General features: G+C 61.1%; 1 protein-coding gene across 8 annotated transcripts; it reads left to right on the top strand.

Annotated features, from left to right (window-relative positions):
• The first annotated feature begins 774 nt into the window (after positions 1–774).
• On the top strand, positions 775–21,482 carry CDC42BPG (CDC42 binding protein kinase gamma). Of its 8 annotated transcripts, none has more exons than XM_032641508.1 (37): positions 775–1,000; positions 3,542–3,633; positions 3,716–3,799; positions 4,468–4,563; positions 4,865–5,013; positions 5,534–5,627; positions 5,881–6,081; positions 6,207–6,455; positions 6,917–6,996; positions 7,843–7,940; positions 8,057–8,116; positions 8,390–8,481; positions 8,550–8,762; positions 9,168–9,260; positions 9,395–9,519; positions 9,597–9,669; positions 9,861–9,967; positions 10,054–10,168; positions 10,383–10,531; positions 10,612–10,700; positions 11,013–11,065; positions 11,150–11,248; positions 11,340–11,399; positions 12,979–13,084; positions 13,381–13,514; positions 13,596–13,735; positions 13,830–13,911; positions 14,580–14,796; positions 15,758–15,820; positions 15,943–16,542; positions 17,540–17,637; positions 17,719–17,803; positions 17,908–18,028; positions 18,166–18,283; positions 18,438–18,561; positions 18,680–18,768; positions 20,283–21,482. In XM_032641508.1, exons 1-37 carry the CDS (start codon positions 841–843, stop codon positions 20,337–20,339), a joined length of 4,665 nt encoding a protein of 1,554 aa, XP_032497399.1. In that variant the 5' UTR covers positions 775–840; the 3' UTR covers positions 20,340–21,482. The 8 variants fall into 8 exon arrangements, with proteins under 8 accessions (XP_032497399.1, XP_032497403.1, XP_032497401.1 ...); XM_032641512.1 differs by having other exon boundaries at positions 8,036–8,116; positions 8,583–8,762; positions 11,153–11,248; XM_032641510.1 differs by having other exon boundaries at positions 8,036–8,116; positions 8,583–8,762; positions 18,683–18,768.
• The last annotated feature ends 112 nt before the right edge of the window (positions 21,483–21,594 follow it).

Genomic DNA, 21,594 nt, shown 5'->3' with positions numbered 1-21,594 from the left:
GGGTGTAGCTGCGAGGCTTCCTCACCCTCGGCGCCTCAATTCACCTTCGTCCTTCCCAAGCCTCAGTGTGTCCATCTGCCAAATGGGTGTAACCATCCCTGCCTCACCTACCGGTCTCCCAGGTCGGCTGTAACGATGCAAACAACATTAAATCAGAAACTAGCCAGTTTTTTGGAGGGGGTGCCGAGAGGCCGGCATCCCGGGGAGGGAGCGGACTACAACTCCCATCCGGCTCCGGGGCCGCGGGAGTCCCCAGCCCCTCTCCCCGCGCTGAGGGAGAGTCTGCCCCTGTTCCAGGGGGCGAGGGAAGCTGCAGTGTCCTGGGCATCCCCCACCTAGGATAGGGGCCGGCGAGGGCCATGGTGGGCCTGGGCCTGGGGCTGCGAGAGGATAAGTGCGGCCGTCCGGGCCGCGATGGGACACCCCTTCCTCCTCTCCTCCCACTCCCCCACCCCGCCCCCTCTCCCCATCCCCACCCCACCCCCCCCATCCCCCCTACCCCTAACCCACCCCGCCTTCCTTGCTCCGCCCCGCCCAGGAGTTACTCTTCGGGGCCCGCCCCCCCACTTCCTGGCCGGGAGTTGGGCCCGCCCCCGCGCGCCTCCGCCCTCCCACCTTCACCTTCAGTCGCGTCTCCCATTGGCCGGCGCACACCTGCCCGTCCGTCGGGGGGCGGGGCGGAGGGTGGGGCGCGGCGCCCAGGTGAGGGCGCGCAGGCGGCTCCGGAGGAAGGTGACAGCGGGGAGGGCGGGAGGGTGGGGGGAGGACGCGCGGACCGACAGACGGACGGACCGACGGGCAGGCATGCGGGCGGCTCGACTCTAGACTCCGGCCGCAGCCATGGAGCGGCGGTTGCGCGCGTTGGAGCGGCTGGCGCGGGGCGAGGCCGGCGGCGGCCCGGGGCTCGACGGCCTCCTGGATCTGCTTCTGGGGCTGCACCAAGAGCTCAGCAGCGCCCCCCTGCGGCGGGAGCGCAACGTGGCGCAGTTCCTGAGCTGGGGTGAGTGGCCCGGGAGGGACCGTGGGGGGGTTGCCCGAGGGACACCGCTCCAGGAGCCTCTCCCTCCGTGCTCCACGCCCACAGACCCTCCCGCGGGGAGCCGCACTCCCACAGGTTTCCCCCCCCTCCCAGACGACCCGCACTGGCCCTGATACGTGCCACCAGACCCCGGCCCTCTCAGTCACCTACACACTTTACTCTTATTCAGATTCACACACACACTTGTTCCCACTCCCAGAACCTGGCACGTGTGCACCACACACATCTCACTCGGACACACAGAAACTTGGCCCCAGGTGTAGACCCCAGACACATATACACAGTACACGCTCCACACAGAGTCATCTCATGATCTGTGAGAACACAGCCTCTCACACGGAGACCCCTGTGCATGTGACCCACTGACAAACATGCTTTCTCTGGCTCTCACATTCCACAGACACACTGAGACACTCACGTGCAGCTCCTGGAGAGACCCAGGGAACCCTGCCGACCCCCGCACCCACACTGCATCTGATACACACTTGTCTTCTTCCGCTCACAGATCCATAGGTAGTGCACACTTGCAGGCATCCCCTGCCCACCCCACCCCACACTTCCATTTCCCTGCACACCAGACCACCCAAGACTGGACACAGGAACCAACCTCAGACCCTTTGTGTGCAGGCGGCTGCCCAGGCCTCCTGAGGGCTACTCCCCAGGGCTGGGGCAGGGGGCTGGATGGAGGTGGGTCTGCACCCCTTCCTGGCATTGACTCATCTGAGTCACTGGGAGTGGCTGGCCTGGGATGACCCTGAATCCAGTGTGGACACTGGTGCCACCCCAAGGGCTCCCTGGTCACGCCCGGCCAGGCCATGGGGGAAGGACATGGGGGCCTGGCTTGGAGGGCGGGGTGAGGCGAGTGTTTGCCCAGTGGGCGACTAGCATTCCTGGCACTCCTGAGATCTGGGCCAGCACGAGGCCCAACCTGGCACGGTAAGGGGCCTGTGAGACATGCCAGTGAGTTGGGCCCAGTGCCAGCCCTTTGCTCTAGCGTGAGGGCAGTCAGAGGGCCCCTGCCTCTGCTGCCCACCTGTCTCCCCGGTACTCCTGCACCTTATGTGTGTGTCTATGTTGTCATCACCCCCTGTGATGCCCACACACACGTGTGCTCCTCCCTGCCTGCCTCTGGCACCTCTGCCCTGGACCCCAGCGTGGGGGCCTGTCTGTTGACATCTCCCCAGGTAACTCACAGAGCGGTGACTCACTCTGCTCCTGCCTCAACTTGTCCCTGCTCCTGCCCAGAGCCCCCATCCATGCAGCAAGGCAAGGGGACTGGGCAGCCTGTCCCAGGGGCCTGGGTCCTCCTGGCTATAGGCCCTAGGCTTTGGCCCCTGTCTGGCTGATGGGTAGCCACCCTCACCTCGGGTTCCCCCTTGCAGACCTGCAGCTGCTCCTCCCCAGCTGCACACATGGACCCAGGAAAAAGACAATTAATTTCTGTAATGAGGTTTCCACACCACCCATGCTGGGGGGTTCTTCCTGATAAACCTGTGGAGCAGCTCTCTGTCCCAACCACAGACCTGCCCAGCTGGCAGGGAGTTTACCTGCTGGCAGGGGAAACTGAGGCAAGGAGCCAGACTGTAGCTGCCCCCAACCGCTGCTGCGCCCCCTCACCTCCCTAAGTTTCCAGGCCCCAGTTCCCTCCCACAGGCCTGGGGCTCCTCCAGGCCTAGAAGGGCCGGGGAGTGGCTGGACACGTCCCTCCTGGGAGTGTCAGGGACTCTAAGGAGGAGGTTCGTGGCCAGGTGCAGGTCCAGAGAGCGAGGCAGGGCTCGGAGTCGTAGGGCTGGTCAGGCCTGGAGGAGATCCTGAGCACTCACACCCTCAGGTGCCAGCGTCGGGCGCCAGGGGAAGGTGTTTTGGCCCGTTTTTGAGTCTTGTGAGAACCTGGGCAGACCTCACTGTGCCTCCGGCCTGAGGAGGCCCCACACGGGGAGCACAGAGCCTGCCTGCCCAGAGCCCCGTAGAACCATGCCCTACCTGTCCTCCGGGGCCGCCCCAGGCCTCACTCCAGCCAGGTACCTCTGTGCCTACAGAGGGACCCACAGCTCCTCAGTGGCAGAGAAGCCTCTCTGGGGACAAGGAATGTTGCCGGTCCAGTTTCCCAAGACAGGCCCTGGCCTGGTCCTGCTAAAGGGCCAAGAACTGTGAGCTGGGGGTGGGAATGGTATCCCCATCATTCCAGGGTGACCTGGCCAGCCATGCTCAGCCCCCAGGCTGGGGAGAACTACAAATCCCATCAGCCCCTGGGATAGAGGCCACCTGGAATCTGGGGACAGGGGTCCAGGGAACCATGGATTCCGGGGGGCCAGGTAGTCAGCCAAGCCAGGACCCCACCTTCCACGCTTCCTGATCGTGGCTGAATGGGCTGCAGCTCCTGTCAACCCCTTGGCCACAGGCCATCCCTGGGGAGGTCATTCCTGCCCTGGCCTTGTGGGAGCTGCAGGTGAGAGAGAGCCTCCCTGCAGGCTCTCTGAGCCCCACTTTGTGTGCCTTCAGTCAGTCCCTTCATAGCAAAGGTGAAAGAGCTGCAGCTGCAGAGAGATGACTTTGAGATCTTGAAGGTGATCGGCCGAGGGGCCTTCGGGGAGGTGAGCAAAGGGCCTTGGGGTAGTGGGTAGGAGGGCGTTTGCACCCAGGCTGGACTGACCCCAGTGCTCTCTGTGGCCTCAGGTCGCTGTGGTGAGGCAGAGGGACAGTGGCCAGATTTTTGCCATGAAAATGCTGCACAAGTGGGAGATGCTGAAGAGGGCCGAGGTCAGTGTTGCGTCTGGGGGAACTTTGGGTGGCTACAGGCCTCCGAGACCTGCAGGGGAAGCGGCCGGGCATGGCTGCGGAACAGGAAGAGGATCCACCCCCAGCAGCGCATATTCTTCCTATCCTTTCCACACAATAAGCCTTTCTTAGAGCAAGCAGAATTGTTCCCATCTTCTTCCTTTTTTTTTTTTATTTGCCTGAGTTGGGTCTTCATTGCTGTGCGTGGGCTTTCTCTAGTTGCGGCGAACAGGGGCTACTCCTCGTTGCAGTGCGCAGGCTTCTCGTTGCGGTGACTTCTCTTGTTGTGGAGCACGGGCTCTAGGCACGCGGGCTTCAGTAGTTGTGGCTCGCGGGCTCAGCAGTTGTGACGCGCGAGCTTAGTCGCTCCACGGCACGTGGGATCTTCCCGGACCCGGGCTCGAACCCGTATGCCCTGCATAGGTACGCGGATTCTTAGCCACTGCGCCACCAGGGAAGTCCCCCCATTTTCTTTATGATAACACTGAGGCCCAGAGCCATAAAGCACAGGCTCAGGCTCACACAGGTGACCTTGAGCCACATCCCTAGACTTACTGAATCTTTCTCCATCCCCTGAGCTGGCAAGGTGGGGTTCCTGGGCTCCGATCCCACCCTCCTCCCTTAACCCCTGTGCCCCAAAACTGTTGCAGACGGCCTGTTTCCGGGAGGAGCGGGACGTTCTGGTGAAGGGGGACAGCCGCTGGGTGACCGCTCTGCATTACGCCTTCCAGGATGAGGAGTACCTGGTGAGGATGCTCAGCAAAGCTGGAGGGGGGTTACCTAGGGACAAAGGAGAAGGCTTTTGGGGGCCAGAAGCACTGATCCAGGAAGAGAGAGACCCTCCTACTGGGACCAAAAGGCTTCCACTCCCCACCAGCTCAGGCCTAGAGCCTCCTGCCTGAGGTTTGGCTGGGAGCTGGCTGCCCCAGAGCTTCAGCCTTGCCTTCCCAGAGCCCTGTGGAACCCCTGTGAGGCAGGTGGGAGATGGGTCCCTGGGGCAGGGGCCCCCCGCCATCTGATTCTTGCCCCCTGCCCACCACCTTCTAGTATCTGGTGATGGACTACTATGCTGGAGGGGACCTCCTCACTCTGCTGAGCCGCTTTGAGGACCGTCTCCCACCTGAGCTGGCCCAGTTCTACCTGGCCGAGATGGTGCTGGCCATCCACTCGTTGCATCAGCTGGGCTACGTCCACAGGTGGGGTCCCCAAAGCCCCTGCTGCACTTTCAGTCCCTGTTGACAGCTCTGGGGGCAGCTGACCCATAAATGCCAAGCGCTGTGCTGGGTGCTTCGTATGCACAGAACCTTTGAATTCTCACACCCAAAACCTTGTGTGATGGGAGCTGCTATCATTCCATTTTCCAGATGAGGTAGTCAGGGCTTAGCACAGGTAAGCACCTGGCTCACGGTGACTCAGCCAATGGGTGGCCGAGCCGTGGGTTGCACTGGGGGAGTCTGACTCCTGTGTCCCCCATGGTACACTCAGCTGCCTCCAAGGGTCGTCCTTATGGGTCCCTCTCCCCAACTTAACCAACTTCCTTCTTGGGAGCCAGAAGGCCTGGCCACCATCCTTCCCCCCTCCCACACGTGGGCACTCTGCTCACATGTGGATGCAGGAACATGTGCGAGCATATACACACTCGCACACCCAGACATGCGCCTAAATGCACATCCACATGCACAGATCAAGCCCCTCACTCTCCCTGTCCTCCCCCAGGGACGTCAAGCCAGACAATGTCCTGTTGGACATGAATGGGCACATCCGCTTGGCCGACTTTGGCTCCTGCCTACGGCTCAACAACAGTGGCATGGTAAGGGACCCTGCCCTAGATGGGGACAGAGGAGAACCTGGCTGGGAGAACTCCCAGGGGAATGGGAGTCACCAGGCCTAGTGCAGGTGGCATCAGACTCCCAGGGGAAGGAGGGGCTAGGCCTGGGGCCCAGGTGTGGGCACCGTGCCAGCCAAGCCCTAGGGAGTTGGGGTGCTAGGCCCAGACCCAAGGCCGTGGTGAGGGGCCGAGCCTGAGGCCATGGTCATGGCGTCATTAACACCACCACCCACAGGTGGATTCGTCGGTGGCAGTGGGGACGCCCGACTACATCTCCCCTGAGATCCTGCAGGCCATGGAGGAGGGCAGGGGCCACTACGGCCCACAGTGTGACTGGTGGTCCCTGGGGGTCTGTGCCTACGAGCTGCTCTTTGGGGAGACGCCCTTCTACGCTGAATCCCTGGTGGAAACCTACGGCAAGATCATGAACCATGAGGTCTGGCCACCAGGCCCTGGGGTTCTGGGAAGGCAGCGGGACTCCTGAGTCTGCGAGGTTGGAGATGCCCGGAGGCAAGGGTGGGATTCTGGATACTCACCTGCACCCCTCCCCCGGGCCTGCAGGACCACCTGCAGTTCCCCCCAGATGTGCCCGATGTGCCGGCCAGTGCCCAAGACCTGATCCGCCAGCTGCTGTGCCGCCAGGAGGAGCGTCTGGGCCACGGAGGGCTGGACGACTTCCGGAACCACCCCTTCTTCGAAGGCATAGACTGGGAGCGGCTGGCGACTAGCACTGCCCCCTACATCCCCGAGCTTCGCGGGCCCATGGACACCTCCAACTTCGACGTGGATGACGACACCCTCAAGCATCCAGTGAGTGGAGGGGCCCACAGCAGTGGGGAAACTGCCTTGAATCTCAGTGGCTGTGGGACCCTCCCCCGCACCGCGAAGTTTCCCAAAGCAGTTGGTGGGCTGGGGATGAGGCCTTCAGACCCCAGAGACTCGTGGGAGTTATGGTTCACCTGGGCTGGTTCACCTGCACTAAGGTGGGTTGTGCCAAGTGAAGGTCCTTTGACCACAAGTGTCATCCTGTTAATCAGAAATCATATAAGAAAGAAAACTCCCAGCAGCACCTGGGAGGCCGGAACCTCAAAGACTTATGGGAGTTGTAGTTTTTTGCGGGTGGGGGGGGCTGTGTTATCCCTCTAGGTTCCCACCTGAGCAGGAGGAGGTCGGCACTCAGTCCCAGGGGGTCTCCTGGGTCTCGAGCCTCAGCCTGGAGCTGTACCTGTTACAGGTACAGAGCTGTACCTTTTCTTCTCCTCCTTCTGCAGGGGACCCTGCCGCCACCCTCCCACGGGACCTTCTTAGGCCACCACCTGCCATTTGTGGGTTTCACCTATACCTCAGGCAGGTGAGTCTAGTCCTCACACACCTTGTGGGAAGCTGGGGTCTGCTGGCCTGGAGAACACCAGGAGCGTAGCCCATCAGGACCCTGGGAAAGTAACCAAGTGTCCCACCTGGTACCCGCATGAGACAGGTGCTCGGGAAGTGTGCTCGAGCCCTCAGCCGGACAGTCCCCCATGCCCTCAAGGTCCTGGTGGGGCTATGCCTCCTATGGGTCCTGCCCCAGCATCTAGCCCTCGCAGGACCCTCCACGGCTGGCTGGGCGAGTAATGGACTCGGAACCAGAGACCTAGGACCACTCCCCGAGCCTCACTTTGTACCCCTATAAAATGGACAGGATGCTCTCAGCCCAGTTCCATTTGTGGGGCTGGTCTGAGACTGCAGCGAGGTCCTGGGGGAGTGGGAGTTGCAAAGTGTAAGCAGACGCGGATGCATCTGACCCTCACTCGTGGAGCGCTCACTATGTGCTGGGCGTGGGGTCCCCTGGGCCCTTATCACTGAGTCCTCTTGGCAGCCCTTGGAAGAGCCCCTAGCATCACCTGCATTTTCCTGTGAGAAAACTGAGATTCTGATATGTTCAAGGTCACACAGCTTGTAAGGGCCAGGGCTGGGGCTTGAACCAGGGCCCGGGGACCCTGGAACCACTGCTCTGGGCTGCTGCCCACACTAACAGCCTGGATCCTCCTAAGGGCAGGGTCTGGTCTTGATTGTTTTTATTCCCCGCACAGAGCCCAGACTTGGGTACAGAGCTAGTGCATAGTGGGTGTTTCTTAGGTGAATGAATGTTTGGATGCAGAAAAATGGAGGAGGCTGGGGGGTGGTTCTCTGTCAACTCTTGCCCTGCTCTCCCCAGTCTGGGCCCTGAGAGCACTTCTGAGCAGCTGGCTGCCCTGGAGCGGAAGCTCCGCTGTTTGGAGCAGGAGAAGGTGGAGCTGAGCCGGAAGCTCCAAGGTACGGGGGAGCCGGCTGGGCTGGGCAGGGTGGGTCTGCCCCGGGGGCTACCGCTGCGGAACGAGCTCCTCGCCTGCGGGTGCCCCCCAACACAGAGGCTCTGCCGACCCCCTCAGACCCTCAGGAACTGGAGCAGCTACGGAAGGAAGTGCAGACTCTGCAGGACAGGCTGTCAGGTACCCCCCAGCACCCCGTCTCTTTCCCCTCTACCCTCACCTTGGGGGCCGAGCTGTTTTCCCAGCACACCTGAGTCCAACCTGGGTTCCAGTCCTGCCCCTGCTCTGTACGTACGTGTTGTGTGATCTTAGGGAAGTATCTTAAACTCTCTTGAGTCTGCATGTAGAAAATGGGCCAAGCTGGGGTGAGGGTTCCGTGAGATACTGCACATAGAGTTCCTGGCTGAGGCTGGGCTCTCAGCATGTGCGGGTCTCAGTGACAATTCCTGGCAGAGACGCTGAGAGACAGCAAGGTGGACGGACGCCCAGCTGGTAGCCCAGGCCAGGACAGTGACGTGCAGCAGGAGAGAGACCAGCTCCTCCAGGTAGGGCTTGGGGAGGTGGCTGAGTGGCCCGGAGTTCGATGCTAAGGAGGTCCGTGCTCTGACTCCAGGCCTTGCCCTCCCCACCGCCACCTGGACCCCAGGAGCTGGTCGAGGTGCGGGCGGGGTTGCGGGCGCAGGAGCAGGAGCTGTGCAGGGCCCAGGAGTGGCAGGAGGAGCTGCTCCGGAAGCTGCAGGAGGCCCAGGAGAGAGAGGTGGCCATGGCCAGCGAGACCCAGGCCCTGAGCTCCCAGCTGGAGGAAGCCTGGGATGCCCAGAGGGAGGTGAGTGATGGGGGGCGGGGACAGCAAAAGGGCCCTGCCCCCAGGACCTCTGGTGTGGCTGGAAGAAGGCTGGGGAGCTCGGTTCGGGGTGCCGGGAACACCAAGTGCCTTTGCACTTGGCCGAGGCCTGAGCGAGGGAACAGGTAGGGTGGGCAAGGGTCCAATGCCTTCACTCCTGCTGCAGTCGGCAGAGCCTGAGAGTCTGGAGCAAGGCCAAGAGTTGGGGTGGACAGGGACTTCCCTGGTGGTCCAGTGGTTAAGACTCCGTGCTTCCACTGCAGGGGGCGCGGGTTTGATCCCTGGTCGGGGAACTAAGAGCCCACATGCCGCGAGGAGCGGCCAAAAAAAAAAAAAAGAGTTGGGGTGGACAAGGTCAGCACTGGCTGCTTCTGCACCCCATCCCAGCTGCAGGCCCAGGTGGCCGCCCTGAGCCAGGAGGTGCTGCAGCTCCAGAGACGGCAGGAACGAAGCCTGGAGAAGGAGCCTCCCCAGATCAAGGTGGTGCCTTCCCCCCTGCCAAGCAGCACTTCTCTTGGCCTGGCCCCACTCAGGGTCCTCAGGGCCAGGCCCCAGGGGTAGGGTGGGCCATGGCTTCTCGGGCCCCTGCCCTGACCCCTCTCCATGTCCTGCAGACCATCCACACCGCCTCTGAGACCAACAGCACAGGATTGCCTGAGGGTAGCAGGCCTCAGGAAGCACAGCTGAGGCAGGAGGTAGCTGCCCTGCGTGTGCAGCTGGAGCAGGCCCGCGGCCACGGGTGAGCTGGGCAGCTGGGGCAGGGGACAGGGCGAGGGCCCGAGCTGGGAGTCACGGAGTCGTCCTCCTCGCCCGCAGGCCGTGTGGGAAGGAGGAGGCTCTGTGCCGGCTGCAGGAGGAGAACCAGCAGCTGAGCCGGGAGCAGCAGCGGGTGAGCAGGGCGGGCAGAGGGCCGGAGAGACGGGCAGGAGGTGGGACAGAGGGGGGTAGCCAGCAGGCCGGGTGGGCAGAGCTGCCAGGGCTGCGGGCCAGCCATAGTGGGTGAGCGAGGATGGACACAGGTGGGCCTCAGGGGCGCTGGGGCCCCTGGGGGCTGAGCCCTCCTTCCTACCGGGCCCCCAGCTGGTGGAGGAGCTGGAACGGGAGCAGCAGAGCAAGCAGAGACTGGAGGGCGCGCAGCGGGAGACAGAGAGCAACTGGGAGGCCCAGATTGCCGACATCCTCAGCTGGTGGGTGCCCCGGGGCTGAGGGCGGGGGCTGGGCCCAGGCTGGGCTGAGGGCACAGCCCCTGACCCTGCGCCCCCTTCCCAATCAGGGTGAATGATGAGAAGGTGTCAAGAGGCTACCTGCAGGCGCTGGCTACCAAGATGGCCGAGGAGCTGGAGTCCTTGCGGAACGTGGGCACCCAGACTCTTCCTGCCCGGCCGCTGGTGAGCCCCGGGGACACCCAGGGGGAGGGGTGCCAGGAGCCGCCCTCCACGGGTAGGGACGCTAGCTCACAGAAGATCAGGGACTTGCCTAAACTCACAACGGGGTCAGGGGCAGAGCTGGGGCTTTGAGCCTGGCCAGGTGGTGTGGTGGGAGAGGGCCTCTGAGGTAGCCAGGCCCTCAGGGCATCTCACGTTGATTCCCCCTGGCCACCAGGATCACCAGTGGAAGGCACGGCGGCTGCAGAAGATGGAGGCGTCGGCCAGGCTGGAGCTGCAGTCAGCACTGGAGGCCGAGATACGGGCCAAGCAGGGCCTGCAGGAGCGGCTGACGCAGGTGCAGGAGGCCCAGCTGCGGGCTGAGAGGTGAGACCACGGGCAGGCACTGCGAGGGGCCCAGGACCCACGCGGAGGCCTGTGGCGAGCTCTTGCCTGGTTCTCCCCAGCCGTCTGCAGGAGGTCGAGAGGCACAACCAGGGCCTGCAGCAGGAGCTGGCTACCCTCCGGGAGGAGCTGCGGGCCCATGGGCCGGGGGGTGAGTGGCCGTCTGCATGCCTTGTCCTAGAGCAAGTCCTCTGCTCCAGGTCACCAAGGGAGTCCCACAACAGCCTGGCCGGGCTGTGGAGACAAGAGTTTGTTCCAGACTCTGCTGCCTAACCCACTATCTGTTAGCTAGCACTTACTGAGCACCTGCTGTATGCCAGCCCCCCAACACTTCCCAGCCTGTGGTCATTTCCCCATTTTACTGAGGTGGAAACTGAAATCCCCGCCCTGGCCCCTGGTTTCCTCAGTGACAAGTGTTAGGGTGGAGTCCCTGGTCCCAGTGACCCATGCCCTCTGTTTGCAGACACCAAGCCCTCAAACTCCCTGATTCCCTTCCTGTCCTTCCGGAGCTCAGCGGTAAGAACGGTTGTGGGGCTGGCTGGGGCAGAGTGCCAGGGGAGGACACAGGGACCTTGACTCTGCCCCCATCCCATTCCCCAGAAGGATTCCACCAAGGACCCCGGTGTCTCAGGAGAGGCCCTGAAGCCTGGGCTGGAGCCCGAGCTGAGGCCAGAGGGCCGCCACAGCCTGCGCCTGGGGGTGAGGACCGACAGGAGACCCACAGTTGGGGGGCCTGGGCCCCACCCTCTGCCTGTGCATGGCTCACCTGTTTGCTCGCCCTCCCCTGCAGGGTGTGTTCCCCAGAACGCCTGCTGCTACTACACCCCCTGCAGAAGGTCCTCCTGCAAAGGTCAGTGCCCGGCGGGGCGGAGCGGGGGCACCAAGCCATTCTGCCAGGTTTCCAAGGACCCGCTTGGGTTCCCCCCACGTGCGTTCTGGCTGGCAGACTGCAGTGGGGCTGGCGGTGGTGGCAATGAGTTTGTTTTTTTTTTTTACGTCTTTATTGGAGTATAATTGCTTTACAATGGTGTGTTAGTTTCTGCTTTATAACAAAGTGAATCAGTTATACATATACTTATGTTCCCGTATCTCTTCCCTCTTGCGTCTCCCTCCCTCCCACCCCTCCAGGCGGTCACAAAGCTCCGAGCTGATCTCCCTGTGCTATGCGGCTGCTTCCCACTAGCTACCTACCTTACATTTGGTTGTGTATATATAATGTCCATGCCACTCTCTCACTTTGTCACAGCTTACCCTTCCCCCTCCCCATATCCTCAAGTCCATTCTCTAGTAGGTCTGTGTATTTATTCCTGTCTTACCCCTAGGTTCTTCATGACATTTTTTTTTCTTAAATTCCATATATATATGTTAGCATACGGTATTTGTCTTCTTCTTTCTGACTTACTTCACTCTGTATGACAGACTCTAGGTCTATCCACCTCATTACAAATAGCTCAATTTCGTTTCTTTTTATGGCTAATATTCCGTTGTATATATGTGCCACATCTTCTTTATCCATTCATCCGATGACGGGCACTTAGGTTGTTTCCATCTCCGGGCTATTGTAAATAGACCTGCAATGAACATTTTGGTACATGACTCTCTTTGAATTATGGTTTTCTCAGGGTATGTGCCCAGCAGTGGGATTGCTGGGTCATATGGTAGTTCTGTTTATAGTTTTTTAAGGAACCTCCATACTGTTCTCCACAGTGGCTGTATCAATTTACATTCCCACCAACAGTGCAAGAGGGTTCCCTTTTCTCCACACCCTCTCCAGCATTTACTGTTTCTAGATTTTTTGATGATGGCCATTCTGACCAGTGTGAGATGATACCTCATTGTAGTTTTGATTTGCATTTCTCTAATGATTAATGATGTTGAGCATTCTTTCATGTGTTTGTTGGCAGTCTGTATATCTTCTTTGGAGAAATGTCTATTTAGGTCTTCTATCAAACTCTTAGAGGAAAACATAGGCAGAACACTCTATGACATAAATCACAGCAAGATCCTTTCTGACCCACCTCCTAGAGAAACGGAAATAAAAACAAAAATAAACAAATGGGACCTGATGAAACTTAAAAGCTTTTGCACAGCAGAGGAAACCATCAACAAGACCAAAAGACAACCCTCAGAATGGGAGAAAATATTTGCAAATGAAGCAACTGACAAAGGATTAATCTCCAAAATTTATAAGCAGCTCATGCAGCTCAATAACAAAAAACAAACAACCCAATCCAAAAATGGGCAATGAGTTTTGAGTACGACCACAGGCTCGCTGGGGCTCAGAGTTCACACTGCCACCTGGCTCAAATGCACTGGTCTCGCGCGAACCTCAGGGTGGCCGGGTTGGTGACGGTGGCGGGGGCGCGGGGCGGTGCGAGGCCCTCGGAGGCCGGGATCAGGCATGGGTAATGTGCGTGTCCCCTCCCCAGCCTGGCTCACACATGCTGCGCCCCCGGAGCTTCCCATCCCCCACCAAGTGTCTCCGCTGCACCTCGCTGATGCTGGGCCTGGGCCGCCAGGGCCTGGGCTGTGACGGTGAGACCCTCACCCACTTCACCCCCCTGCACACCAGCCTCCCACGCGCCAGCCACAGCCCCTAGGTGGAGGGAACGGAAGTGGCCCCAAGCCTGCCACACCCGGGCAGTTTCAGCCCAGGCCACTGGCGCCTCCCGGTCAGCATTCCCCACTGCTCCGCTTTCTTTCTCTTTTCTCACTTTATGGGGAATCCGTGCCAGGCCGAGGGGAGCTGGGGCTGGGAGTGCCCAGGGTCCCGGGTCCGGGCTGTCCACACCCCACCTCACACCACCCGTCGGCTCCCGCTTTCCCCACAGCTTGCGGCTACTTCTGTCACTCGACTTGTGCCCCACAGGCCCCACCCTGCCCCGTGCCCCCTGACCTCCTCCACACGGCCCTGGGAGTGCACCCTGAAACGGGCACGGGCACCGCCTACGAGGGCTTCTTGTCGGTGAGCCAGCACTGGGGGAGGAGGAAGACGGGCGTGGGTGGCTGGGCCCTGGCAGGCCCTCCCACGCCTGCTCTCCCGCAGGTGCCACGGCCCTCGGGTGTCCGGCGGGGCTGGCAGCGAGTGTTTGCCGCCCTCAGTGACTCGCGCCTGCTGCTGTTTGATGCCCCAGACCCGAGGCTCAGCCCGGCCAGCGGGGCCCTCCTGCAGGCACTGGATCTGAGGTGGGTGCCAGGCGGTAGTTTGGGGCAGGGGGTGTGTGGGTCAAGGGGGCAGCCAGGGCCGTGCGACCGCTGACCTGCTCCATGAACCTCCCAGGGACCCCCAGTTCTCGGCCACCCCTGTCCTGGCCTTGGATGTTATCCACGCCCAATCCAGGGACCTGCCCCGCATCTTTAGGGTGAGTTCGGGGTGGCGGGGGAGGGTGATGGACCAGACCTCTGTCTGCCTCTGTGCTGTCCCCACTCCAGCCACTTTTCTCCATCTCCATGGCTGCCCCCTTCCTCCCGCCCCCCTCGCCTCCACATGAATGGCTACAGTGGCTTCCGCTCTGGTCCGTGTAGCTACACTTCATCCTGCAGTGCAGTTTTCCATATATGAAGCTGGTTGTGTCCTGCCGCGTTTAGGACGCTTCTGCGGCTTCCCATCGCCCTCAGCGTGCTCCTAACCGTAGCGTTGAGGCCCCACATCTCTGACCCTACCAGCTCCCTGCCCTCCCCCACCTCAAGCACTCCGGGTCACTCCACTCATCCCCCAGGCTCCGGCAGAAATGTCTCTTCCTCTGGGAAGTCGTCTTTCACTGCTTAGCCTGGGTGAGGGGGCCCCACCCTGTGGTCTCACGATGCCCCATCCTTCCCCTCCGATGGCACTGGTCCCAGGGCTCTGGAGTCGTCCCCGTGCTTGTCTGACCAGCCCACCTGGCTTATCACCTGCTGCAAGACAGCACCTAGCACTGCCCCGGGCAAGCCGATGCCGGTGCTAATAAGCATCAGCCCATGGAGAGAGGGACGGGGGGAAGGACGGCTGGCTCTTGGCCCTCTGCCCCCCAGCCTGGGTCCCCGCCCGCAGGTGACGGCCTCCCAGCTGACGGTGCCGCCCGCCACGTGCACCGTGCTGCTGTTGGCGGAGAGCGAGGGTGAGCGGGAACGCTGGCTGCAGGTGCTGGGCGAGCTGCAGCAGCTGCTGCTGGACGCACGGCCCAGGCCCCGGCCGGTGTACACGCTCAAGGAGGCCTACGACAACGGGCTGCCGCTGCTGTCCCACGCGCTCTGTGCCGCCATCATCGGTGAGCCTCACGCAGAGGGGGCGCCGCCCAGGCAGGCTCGGGGGAGGAGTCCCGGGCTGCCACCGTCACTAGGGCCGCTGTCACTGCCCAGTCCCTGCAGCCCTGAGCTGTGGACTCCTGCACGTGTCCTCCTCGCCACTCCTCTGGGCACAGCTGTGTGATGAGGGACCTGGGCTGAGGGTTGGGAACCTGGCTTCTGCCACTCCATTTCTCTGCGCCCTCCTTTCTGCTTTTTCTAAAAGAATCTCAAGTGAGCGAAAAGAGCAGAGGCTTTAGGAAGAGATAAAGGAGGGTTCCGCTCCTGACTCTTACCAGCAGCCAGGTGACCATGGGGGAGCCTCACACTGTCTCCTTTGGGGCTGCTGTGTTCAGCCAGGAGCCTGGTGCACCGTGGGGCCTCCGTATCGGACAGCTGGGGAACAGGAGAGGAGGCTCCCTGGCCTCCCCCAGCAGCCAGGCCCTGAAGCGGCCCTGCCCCGGCGGGCTGGGACCTCTCCCTGCAATCCCTCAGGACGGGAGCTACAGGAGCCACTGCCCGCGTCCTCCAGGTCCCCTGTGTCAGTCTGGAGCCGGGGGACAAGGGCATTTATCGAGCAGGGATTGCTGTGAGCTTAACACTCACCCTGCACTCCTTCATCTCTTCACAGCCTCACAGCAGCTGTGTGAGAAAGGTTAACCACTATTATCCCCATTTTACATAAGGGGAAACCAAGGCTCCGAGAGGTGACGTGACTTACCCCAAATCCCACAGCTCGGGGTGGAGGGCCTCTCACCCTGACTCCTGTCCCCGTGGCCCTTCCCTATTAGAGCCAGTCCAGACTCTGGGACAGAAGGGTCCAGTGATGCAGGGACAGTGTCCTCAGGAGAAACCTAAGCTTAGCAAGGGCAGGCAGCCTCCCCAGTCTCCTGCCTCTGGATGGGCCTTTGGGCCCCTGACCCCCTCCCTCCCTCCGTCCACCAGACCAGAAACGGCTTGCTCTGGGCACTGAGGAGGGGCTGTTCGTGATCCACCTGCACGGCAACGGTACTACCAGGCTGGGCCAGGGCGGGCGTGGGTGCGCATCAGCCCCAGGGGACAGAGGAGGCTGGGCACCGACCCGCTCCTCACCGACCTGCCAGTGACACTCTCCCTCGCCAACCCCACAGACATCTTCCAGGTGGGTGAGTGCCGGCGGGTGCAGCGGCTGGCCGTGAGCCCCGCCGCGGGCCTTCTGGTCGTGCTGTGCGGCCGAGGCCCCAGCGTGCGCCTCTTTGCCCTGGCCGAGCTGGAGAACATGGAGGCATCAGGTGCCAAGATCCCCGAGTCTCGAGGCTGCCAGGCCCTGGCAGCCGGGCGCATCCTGCAGGCCCGCACCCCCGTGCTCTGTGTCGCAGTTAAGCGCCAGGTGCTCTGCTACCAACTGGGTCCAGGCCCGGGGCCCTGGCAGCGCCGCATCCGCGAGCTGCAGGCACCAGCACCTGTGCAGAGCCTGGGGCTGCTGGGTGACCGGCTGTGCGTGGGCGCGGCTGGCGCCTTCACCCTCTACCCGCTGCTCAACGAGGCTGCGCCCTTAGCGCTGGGAGCCGGTCTGGTGCCTGAGGAGCTGCCCCCATCCCGCGGAGGCCTGGGTGAGGCCCTGGGCGCCGTGGAGCTCAGTCTCAGTGAGTTCCTGCTGCTCTTCACCACCGCCGGGGTCTATGTGGACAGCGCCGGCCGCAAGTCTCGCATCCAAGAGCTGCTGTGGCCAGCAGTGCCCACGGGTTGGGGTGAGGCCTTTGGAGGGCCAGGCTGGGTGGGGCCTGACACTTGCGGTATAGCCCACACGTTGGAGGAAGACAGGGCCCTGCCCAAACTCCTGAGCTTGGATTTGGAGGCCAGCGTGTGTCCTCCTGCCCGACCACACCCTCGGTGGCTTGCACGGGATCATCTTCCCCTGCCCGAAGTACTCTCCTTTTCGTACCTGGCAAACCCTTAACCAAGTCCAGCCCCAGTGGCAGCTCAGGGCCTAGAGCTGGTAGGCCCTCCAGAAATGACCCCCATGATTGCTGTCATTATCGTTACAGCTTTCACACTCCCTCCCTCCCCCCACAATCGGTCCTTTGCTCCTTCTTGCTGCCCCACCTCTGTTCACACCTCTGCCCTGGCTCTCTGCACCTTCTGTGTGTGGGGGGCCTGCAGTTCTTCATCACATCCAGTACCCAGCCCAGGCAAGCGCACCCCAGGGGCTATGAATGTTTGGAGGAATGAATGAATGAATGGACAGGGCAGCGGGGGAGTCTCACATGTCCACGGGTAGCTGGTGAGATGGGCTACAGCCTGGAAGAGAGGGACAGCGCTCCTTTCATGAACAATCGCCCGTCTGGGGGTGAGGCCTGTGGGTTGGGTCCAGACTGCTGGGGGCCAATTCCCAGCTCTCACTCACCACGGAGTGAGACTTAGCTCTGGGGTTTCCATTCCCTCATCTTAAGTTAGGGGCAATAATACTACCTGCCCGGAGTTGTTTGAGAATTAAAGGAGGAAAAGTATGCAACATGGTTAGAACTAGGCCTGGCGTGGCTAGAGTGAGTGCTCCCTGATCGTTATCTCTAACTTGCTATGGAGGTTGGGTGGGGCAACCGGGAGAAGAAGGACCTTTGGTGGGGCGTGGAAGTTACGGGTGCTGTGACAGTACACAGGGTGTTCCCTGTGATAGGGAGGGGGAAACAAGCCCAGAGAGGTGCCTCACTTGCCTGGGGCTGCACAGCACAGTTTCCCACTCTACAGGTTACGCAGCCCCCTACCTGACAGTGCTGAGCGAGAACGCCATCGATGTGTTTGATGTGAGGAAAGCAGAATGGGTCCAGACGGTGCCACTCAAGAAGGTGAGGGCCCGCTCAGATCCCTGGGGCTGGACTGGGGTGTGGTCGGGTAGTATGGCGTGACCTCTGTGCCTGTTGCCTCAGGTGCGACCCCTGAACCCAGAGGGCTCCCTGTTCCTCTTTGGCACCGAGAAGGTCCGCCTGACCTACCTCAGGAACCTGCTGGCAGGTGAGGGAGGGTGGGGGTGGGAGGAAGGGGTGTGACCCTGAGCACCAGATGACTGGCGCCGTGGCATCTTGTGAGCACCGCCCAGCTCTCTGCTTCTCCTGCAGATAAGGACGAGTTCGACATCCCCAACCTCACCGACAACAGCCGGCGCCAGCTGTTCCGCACCAAGAGCAAGCGCCGCTTCTTCTTCCGCGTGTCGGAGGAGCAGCTGCAGCAGCAGCGCAGGTGCGCGTGCGTGGTGCGGTGGCTGGGCGGGACCTCCTACTCTTGGGGGCGGGACGAAGCAGGAGCCTCGCCGTCCCGGAGAGGGCAGGAAGGTGTCACCTTAGCCGCCTCCCTCCCTTCACCCCTTCCCCCTGTAGGGAGATGCTGAAGGACCCTTTTGTGCGCTCCAAGCTCATCTCAACGCCCACCAACTTCAACCACCTGGTGCACGTGGGCCCTGCAGACGGAAGGCCCAGCGCCAGGGACCTGCCCCCGGTGAGTGTGAGTCCTCTGGAGCCAATCCCAAGCCTCCCTGGTGAAGCTGAGCCAATCACCGGCCTCTGCTTACTTGGGACCCGGGACCTTTGGGCGTCCAGGCCGTACGCAGTTCATTTGACATGGTTCCAGCCTTCCACCCTGTCCCCAACAGGCTCCGGAAGAGAAGGGCCAAGGTGCCCGCAGCTCTGGCCCGCAGCGGCCCCACAGCTTCTCCGAGGCCCCGCGGCGCCCAGCTTCCATGGTCAGTGACGGCCTCGCTGGAGACGCGGACCACAGTAAGGACAGCCTCACAGCCTCCACTACCTCTGCGTCCCTCCCCCGTGTTTCCATCCCCTTTGGACCCTTCAAACCTGACCCTGGATTTTTGTCCCCTTGCTCATCCTGCTCCTGGAGCAGTGAAGAGGAAGCCTTGGACGTCTCTGTCCAGCGAGTCGGTGTCCTGCCCCCAGGGATCTCTGAGCCCCGTGGCCTCCCTGATACAGGTGAGCCAGTGGGGGCTCTCCCTTTCCCCGTTGAAAGGCAGGCATTTCTGTTTCGTGCTGGGACCTGAGGCCAGAGAACAAGCTGAGCCCATCCCTGCCTTGGATGCTAAGAGATGCTGACTCTCCCCTGTCTCGCCCCTTAGTGGGTCCCAGCAGGGGCCTGGAGGCAGGTCAGCCGAGGTCTGACTGTCTTGGCTCTGACTGTACCAGCAGTGTGGCCCCGGGCGAGGTGCCCAGCCTCCCTGAGCTTGTCTCGCCTGTAAAATGAGGTTATTGTTATGAGACCTGTAGGAGGTACCTGGCACAAGGGGAGAGCACCACAGCAGGGGAGCTCTTGGATTTTTTTTTTTGGCCACGCCGCATGGCTTGCGGGATCTTAGTTCCCCGGCCAGAGATTGAACCCAGGCCCTCAGCAGTGAGAGTGCAGAGTCCTAGCCACTGGACTGCTAGGGATTTCCCGCTCTAGGAACTCCTGTGGGCGAGAGGTCAGAGGAGGGAGCAGTCCACTCTGGCTGGGGACCAGGAAGATCTAAGGACTTGGGAAGGCTCCCACTCCCCCTCCAGCCACGTATCCAACTGCCGCCCCCACTGCAGCCGCACCAAGCCACTCAGAGCCCTGGGACCACCATGTTCTTTCACACCTCCAAGCCCTCACCCCTGCTGTCTCCCCTGCTTCTCTTGAAATACCCTTTCCTGTCATCCACCTGATTAAGGGCCAGGCCATCTTCAAGGCTCTGCACCACTGTCAGCTTCTCCAGAGACCACTTGGCTGCCTGGTCACGTGGTCACTGCCGCCCTCCTCCCTCCACCTCCTAACTGTTGATCCTGCTGTGCTGTGATTTTCGTCTGGGTTCCTTCCTTGATTGCGGGGGTCAAGTTTGTCTTCTGCTTGGAGTAAAGCCTATTTGTTGATTGAATGTAGAATGGAGTGAATGAACAAAGGGGCTTTGGTTTGGGCTCCGGAGTTCAGTAGGATTTCCTCAGGCTCTTCTCACGTACCCCTACCCCACCTCACATCTGACCTCCTCCGATGGCCCTGCTGCAGCAAGGGATGTGTCCTGGGGAAGCCTCTGGGAGGCACTGACCTGGTGAGGGAAGAGTCCTGCTTCCTCTTTCTTTCTTTCTTTTTTTGTTTTTTTATAAATTTATTTATTTATTTTTGGCTGCGTTGGGTGTTCGTTGCTGTGTGCGGGCTTTCTCTAGTTGTGGCGAGCAGGGGCTACTCTTCGTTGTGGTGCGCGGGCTTCTCACTGCAGTGGCTTCCCTTGTTGCGGAGCACGGGCTCTAGGCGAGCTGGCTTCAGTAGTTGTGGCGCACGGGCTCAGTAGTTGTGGCGCGTGGGCTCAGTAGTTGTGGCACACGGGCTTAGTTGCTCCGCGGCATGTGGGATCTTCCCGGACCAGGGCTCGAACCCGTGTCCCCTGCATTGGCAGGCGAATTCTTAACCACTGCGCCACCAGGGAAGTCTCCTGACTTCCTCCTTCTACCCTGACTTCCTTCTGTTTCCACTCCAGGTCTCAGAACGGCCCCGGAGCCTCCCCCTGGCCCCTGAATCTGAGAGCTCCCCTTGACACCCTCCGGCGGGGCCCAACCCCCAATCCCAGGACCGAGAGATGCGAGAGAGCAAAGAGCTTGAGGAACACCATATTCCGGCCGGTCCGGAACGTGTGGAAATTCGGACTCAGGGCAGGCCTGGCCTGGGCAGCCATGGCCTGGGTTGCTAGGACAGGGCCCGGCGGGGGGGTGGATCTGACTCCCAGCCCTCATCCCGCCCTTCACTCTGCTCCCAGCCCCAGCCTGTGCTAGCCATGGGGAATAGGATGGCCCCCTTCTGCCCTGGGGGCCCCTCTGCGCCAGTGTCCAGGGGTGATTTTGCCAAAGCTGTCACTTCCAGGGCCAAGCCCCAGGAGTCTTGTGATCAAGAGTCCAGAAGAGGGACAGAGAGGGGCCGGGTTCCTGGGAGCAGTCTGGGGTCGTGAATGTGGACTGTCTAGCCCCCAATGAGGTTGAGTTGGGGCATATCCCAGTCTCTGCTCAGGGTCAGGGCAGGAAAGACAGGCTCTAATCCAGAGGAAGAGGTAGAGAAGGAGGGAGAGGATGTTGGTGAAGGAGGTGAGAGAGGCAAGGGGAGGAAAGGAAGTGCAAGAGGAGGGGAGAGTGATTGGAAGGAGGTGAAAGCCATCCAGAGGAGAAGGACAGAAGGATAAAGGAGGAGCGATGGAGAAGAGAGAGGCCAGAGGAGGGGGTGGAGGGAGAGGGAGCTGGGAGAGCACAGGCACAGGCGCCTTCTGTCTGGGGGGAGTTGGTGGGGGTGGGAAGAGGGAGGGGCTCTGTGAGCCAACTGACATTGTCATCTAATCTGTCCAGGAGGAAGATAACTCCGAGCCAGGGATGGGATGGGGGGGTATTTATAAGGGCTGCTTGGTGGGAGATGGGCACCCTACGGGTTTCCAGGCACACTCTGGCCCTTCGCAGAAAGGCGGGGGGTCATTTTTCTCAAAGCTTCAACCACCTGTGTATTAGGGGATCATAGGGGCATTTTATTATTGATCACAGTCATTATTATTGTTATTATATTACTATTTTTATTAAACCTCCCCCTACTGATGAGTAGGGAGCAAAATAAATATTTATCTCCTCAAATGCCATATTCCCGGGAGGGATAGACCCTGACACTCCGTGAGGCAGTAAGAAACCAATAAAGACAACTTTGTAAGCTGCTGGCCTCCCCACCTGGATCTGTCTTCCTGGGGTTTAGAAAATGGAGGGAGGAGTGGGGGCATCAGAGACAGCTGAAGACCACGTTGTCTTTATGTATTTTCAAAA

The sequence above is a fragment of the Phocoena sinus genome, chromosome 8 (assembly GCF_008692025.1).
Source record: "Phocoena sinus isolate mPhoSin1 chromosome 8, mPhoSin1.pri, whole genome shotgun sequence".
Classification (NCBI taxonomy): Eukaryota; Metazoa; Chordata; class Mammalia; order Artiodactyla; family Phocoenidae; genus Phocoena; species Phocoena sinus.
Note: the sequence above shows the minus strand (reverse complement) of the source record. Positions and strands in the feature narration are given on the sequence as shown.

Bases quoted from the DNA above. Each gene is read 5' to 3' on its own strand.
- CDC42BPG (XM_032641505.1), top strand. From the start codon at position 841: ATGGAGCGGCGGTTGCGCGCGTTGGAGCGGCTGGCGCGGGGCGAGGCC. The intron at 4,564-4,864 runs GTGAGGATGCTC...ACCACCTTCTAG, and splicing joins TCCAGGATGAGGAGTACCTG to TATCTGGTGATGGACTACTA. The intron at 18,769-20,282 runs GTGAGCCAGTGG...TTTCCACTCCAG, and splicing joins CCGTGGCCTCCCTGATACAG to GTCTCAGAACGGCCCCGGAG.